A 6,011-nucleotide genomic window follows, 5' to 3' on the forward strand; every position below is an offset into this window, starting at 1 on the left:
AAAATCCTTAGCTACTGGTGGTCGGTAAGAAGTTATCGCTATAATCAGCAGGCATGTAAATTCTGATGGTTGGAAACTGTATGGCAAACAATGCATTAAAACGCAAACTGATGGTTTTATCTGCATTTGAAACTTATGTTAGTCACATGAAAAAGATGCCCTTCAAAGGAAATAATCAACGGTCAGAAGCGTCGTTTAGTGTAAGTACATGTTCTGCAAAAGATCTCTAAATATATGGTGTGGGTAAATTCTGATTTCTTGAGATAATCTGAACGAGTCTCAATGCAAAAAACAGACTAAGAGGGATAAGCGTTGTATGACAAACATATTTTTCCGTACTCAGGGTTGATAGAAGGTGTCATATAAAATTACCCCCCATTGTCTGGAAGATGTTATTGAAAAATTGTTAGTCGTAGTCACGGTTATCAACAACCAAAGAATCAAGCGTCAGCTGGTTCAGGTTAAATGAAAGATCTTCACCAAAAACGGATAATGAAGTGACACCGTCTGTATAAAGCGCTGTTTGTTTTGTTTTTATAATCAATAGCCTCCATATTTTAATAATAGATGATTGAAAAACTTTTAGTCTTAGCCCAGCAATCAAGTGTAACGTAGAACAAGATTGCAAATGCTTTTTGTTGCCGTCGCTTTATGTGTTGACCTGAATGTTCCAAATTGTATTATCTATTTCCATCGTCAAAGTACTAGGTACAATAATCGTCCTTTCTAAGTTCTTTGCTTTTTTTAGCTCGTATCTTTATCTAATTTTACAATTTTCCAACATCAAACATTTTAATCTAATACAAGTATTCCGCAATAATACTTATTAAACTTATTATTATGCTCAGCTCTTACTATTTAACAGCATATACGTACTAATTCTGTAAAGATTAATTACTATATATACTACAATAATCTACTAGATAACTGTGAAAGCAGAGGTGGTTTGCCTGTTCTGCTTCAGTTTCTTAATCAGAACTTGGTTTATCTTCAATGGTGGTTTAATCACCAATGACCTGTCAGGTTCTGGATTTATATAAATGGTTGTCATCTGGAAGATATAGAGACATTCGTTTCGATGATGCTAGAACAGTCCGCGTCCATGCATTTTACACAGTGGGCACGTTTTGATATGAGTGTGCCGTTGGTGTGTTAGTACGGCTCACTGTGCGTTCTTTGTTTCTTGTTGCAGAGAGAGCGACGGAAGGCAGTAAATTTAGAGGATGGGAATCGGCAAAAAAATGAGGATTTGTTTGAGGTCGAAAAATTGAGATGTTTTAGGTTTAGGGTTATCCAGTATTTTAAAACGCAACGTACGTGGTACCATATCGTTGTCTTACTTCTCAAAAAGAACGGAACAGAAAGTCGGTGAAAAATAAACTTTACCATACAACATTGATAATATTTTTGTTGGATGTATCCATTTGCAGCAATACCTTCGCCATTATGTGAAATTTTTTTTGCCGTACAAATTGAAATTCAAAGTCATCATCAAAAAATCTGTAAAACGCTGATACAAGTTTTCGTTAAAATCGATAAATCGTGCCCATGTCGATTGAAAACCGCAACCAGATATTTCCATGGGAATAGAGCCTATTTACTGTCTTTAGTTCACAATGCAATACCAACCTTCTTGCTTTAACTTATATCATAATTTATCCTCCTATATTTTGTCTGACTAAAGCTATGTTGAAAATTTTACCACTTTTTAATATTCAAACTTTTGTAAGTCAGTCGCCCTCCCCCTTGCCTCTATGTTGTATGCCTTTAATTGACATTCAAATAATTCAAACTTTTACTTCTTACAGGTTTAACTTCTTACAATTGTTTTGTGAAATCACTGGGTACTATTATTGGTTATTCGTCCTACAATTAACTCCAATTGTGTTAAATTTTGGACAGCCGTATGTCTGTGTAATGTATAGAAATGAGGAAAAATGGCTTTCTTGCACTATCTACTATCTAATGAGCAAATGCTCAGAACTCATTAAGTTGTGGTTTTGCCAGTTTCCCTGACCATGTCAATGATTTTCAAAATTTTTTTTTAACTTTAAAATGAACTTAATTTCTCCCATTTTACCCTATGGGGTTACAGCAACAAAACGTAAGTATTATCAAGGGCGTACGGGCTGGGGGCACAGGGGCATAGGCCACCCAAAGTTTAGCCATTCGGGCATTTAGTTTAACACCATGTGTCGCTAGGGCGATTTATAAAAGGCTAAAAATTGAATCAAATTATATGGGCACCAGGAAAGAAATTAATTGACATTTAAAATTACTTGCGTTATATGAAGTTCAAATGTAACTTATTTGAAACGCGTGCCGGCTCATATAAAAATATAATTTTAATGCGTTGTTAAACTACCAAAGTTGATATTTATCTTGCTTTTTGATGATTCGGAAGCATAAAGACGAAATGTTACAAGGTTTTGGGTTTTGGGAATACTCGATACATGCCTTGTTTGATTTTAAGTTAAGCTACTAGACGTAAACTGTGCTAAAACGGCCGGTATTCTAAAAAAAAAATTGCATATTCTCCTGTACAGAAATACTATTCTTATTATCTTCTACTGAAAAGTTTGTAAACTGCGCATCCGAGATCAATAGCGACTTTCGCACTATATTTCCGTTAAAAAAACGTAATTTTTCAAAATCTTCGCGCATACGCGCAGTTTTAACAAAAATCACGATATTTTCGTTACAATATCGTATTTTCTCAAAAGTTGCGCGCTTTAGAAAAAATTGCGCACCTGAAATCTCGGGTGCGTACACTAAATCTTCCAGTCTGTTGTGTATCATTACTTCTTTTTATAACTAAATATCAAACAAGTCTATCTTTTTTATTTATTTCATTTTCTAATAGCACACAGATATCGAGCAAAAAGGTGTGGTGCCCTCCCAAACAAGAGAAGTGCTGGCCTGTATGCCCATAGATTCTTAGTAAATACACGTTGTGGCAATCAAATTTAAATATAAATAATCTGAATCTAACCAATATAGTTTTATGGCAAATCTCTTTTTCTTATAAAACTTAGTTAGTTTCCACCGGCCATTTAAATGTGAATTTAAACATTTATAAATGGAATACAATAGAGATGTTTCTGTATAAGGAAATTTCATGAAACGTGTTATTTTATTTTAGGGCGCAAATGTTACATAAGAGCAGAAAAATCGTTTATTTTTTTCTTTAAAAACAATGATGGTCTCCACCATTTAAATCCAGTTGTCAGGCCAGATTCTGCAATAACCGCGAAAATTTACTATGGACCAGTATTTGGAGGTGGTCATGATCTACATCGCCAACAATGCCAACTCTAATTCTTTGTCATACACACAATACTTTGGACATTCTACAAGCTCCAAATGGTTATACTTACGAAAGCAATGCGACACAAACTTGTTGTAGGCACCCCTAACTTCACACCAGATGAAGTGGAGGTGTTTTATTTTTCTTCGTAAAGAAACTAAACAAGAAAGAATAAATCGCATGAAGACAAATAGAATTTTCAGAATTTTCAGCTTTATCAGAGCAAATTAACAGTAGCTTTTTGCTTATGGAAGTCGCATACTGTGTAAAATATTTTGTGTAGCAATTTTAATGTAATATCATGTAAATTTGAACGTGTAATTATGGATTATTTAGAGTTTAATTTTGAACGACCTCAGCATCAAGTGCATGTATTCCAGTGCTTCTCCAGTCAAAACGTCATGATTGTGAAGCTTGTTTTTGGTTTCTTTGCATGGAAATTGTCTGGCGTTCATGGAAATCGTAATCATTGTAAAAACTGTAATATACCTACCTATAGGAGCTGTTCTTCCACTAAATATTATGCAGGAAAATTTATTGTTGTTTTAAAGAAATATTTAGCACTATTGGACTCATTTGGATGTTCTTCACGTTCCTGCAAAGCTAGGTTTGTTTAATTGATCTTATTCTTTTTATTAGTTTTATAACTAATTCATTTTGTTAAAACCACAAAAGCTACAGTGAAAACAACGACATAATAAACGACGATACATTGAAGCTAATCACATAATAACTTTTTAGCTTAAAGTAGGAAAAAGGCTTTGGAAGTTACATGTGTTTTATATATTTCAATTTCTAAGCTCAATTTTCCTACTGTTGATTTGTTGAGAGTCACGTGAGTTGCGTGAGTCACGTAAGAGTGAAGAAATTGAACTGTTTCCTGGCAAGTAATTCGAAAATAAAAGAACACGTCATCTACTGGTAAAATTTGGTCAGCATCAGATCTCTGTCAAAAAAATTGCGGGAATTTTTTTAAATTTTTTTGTAGCTACAGTTAATTTCACATATTCTTTTGTGGAAGTATTTTGTTGATTTACTTTGTTAACAGTTCTTTCTTTGAAAATTAGTATATAACAAATTATTTATTGATTGAAATCTCGAAAAATAATGTTTTGTGTTTAGCTACTTCTGTTCATCCAAACTGCACCGTAGTTTCGCGAAGTGAACTTAGTCATTAAGTGAAAAATATGAATCAACTAAATGCTCTGGAACTTATTTTCGTTGTTAAAAATATTCATTTTAACATTTCAACATTGTAGCCAAGTTAGGATTGAAACCATTTATTATACACCTAAAAAGACAGAGTAACAATCGTAAACGTATCGCATAAAATGTCTCAAAATGTCAGCATATTTCTCAAAGCGAATAACCATGTTACAGATTTTAATATTTCAATGCCAGTTTAAAGTCACAAACAATGTACTTTTATGGCTTCGCAGTTTCTTGCGTTGAAAATGTTAATGTTTGGAAAAGAATGTCTTTTCTGTGTGAATGTCTTACAGCAAATCCTCTCCGTCAACTAGCATCATGCCATTTTAAGGTTCTGGAAAGAAAGGTCTTTATCAATAATAATATGTGCTTTTTCAGCAGCTAAAATACTTGCAAATGTCATTATCATTAGAAATTACCGGAAAACCATCCTGAATATTGTCTAATAAAATGTACACGAACTATAGTATACGAACGTCAATCTTACATAAAATGAAAATCGCTTCTTCGTCAAGCACTTTCAAATCTGCGAGAACACATGATGTAAAACGTTATAAAAGAATAGTCTCTGTAAAGTATGTATCAAAAGTCGCATCTCTCTTGAAGTAAGTGATTATTTTGATTTAAAGCAGTAAAGCTTAAAAGAATATTAATATAAATAATTATGCACTTGCATTTTCTTATGATTTCATGGTGAGATTGTCTTCTGGATGAATTTTTGATTTACTAGCTATTTCATGGGAGTACATAGAGGATAGACTTTTTTTCTGTCTTTAAAGAGGGATTATTATATGGAGGTATGGGGTGGGTAGTTAAAGTGACCGGCGGTCTAAAGGAAATATGGTGTAAGTATTGAAACTTTCCATTTCATTAGTACAAAGTGTTACAGAATCATAAAAATTACATAATGAACTCCTCTTCTAATTTTATAACTCAAATTAAAATCCTTAGTTTAAGCTGTATTGCAATCAAAAATTGTTCTTATTCTTCACTTATTAAAAAAAACTTGATAATATATGCTATAATGCTTCTAATTCTTTCCATAATTCACACTATTCTTAAAGAGTAAATGATTTAAAATTCTCTGCTTGAATAAAATCCCACTACACCTTTTTCAGTCTATTGCTTCCTTTATGCTCATTTTAATTCTGCAAATGCAAAAAACTCAGGTGCTTTACTCTCAAATGGAGAGAAGATAAATAAAGACACTGGACTTGGTTTTCTATACTAAATTCAATCTAACAGAGAGGATTGACACATGAAAAAAGGGGATTTCAAGTGGCAAATCTATAAAGAGCTAAGAGGTTTCTATACTATATTCAACCTAACAGAGAGGATTGATTCATGAAAAAAGGGGATTTAAAGTGGCAAATCTATAAAGAGCTAAGAGGTTTCTATACTATACTCAAGCTAAGAGAGAGGATTGACACATGAAAAAAGAGAAAGTAAAGCGGTAAATCTATAAAGAAGTAAGAGGTGAAACGACATTAATAGG

The 6,011-nt window shown here is 33.0% G+C and overlaps 2 protein-coding genes across 6 annotated transcripts in view; one reads left to right on the top strand and one right to left on the bottom strand.

Moving 5' to 3' along the window:
• Nucleotides 1–6,011, bottom strand: part of LOC124454079 (cytosolic phospholipase A2-like) — a 25,181-nt gene that overhangs the window by 10,077 nt on the left and 9,093 nt on the right. The window lies entirely within an intron of this gene.
• Nucleotides 7–3,844, top strand: LOC124454080. The gene is made up of 3 exons (XM_047004886.1): nucleotides 7–200; nucleotides 2,864–2,933; nucleotides 3,143–3,844. The coding sequence occupies exons 1-3, from the start codon at nucleotides 66–68 to the stop codon at nucleotides 3,316–3,318; spliced, it is 381 nt and encodes a 126-aa protein (XP_046860842.1). The 5' UTR covers nucleotides 7–65; the 3' UTR covers nucleotides 3,319–3,844.

The sequence above is a fragment of the Xenia sp. Carnegie-2017 genome, unplaced genomic scaffold (assembly GCF_021976095.1).
Source record: "Xenia sp. Carnegie-2017 unplaced genomic scaffold, XeniaSp_v1 HiC_scaffold_3, whole genome shotgun sequence".
In the NCBI taxonomy this organism is placed as follows: domain Eukaryota; kingdom Metazoa; phylum Cnidaria; class Anthozoa; order Malacalcyonacea; family Xeniidae; genus Xenia; species Xenia sp. Carnegie-2017.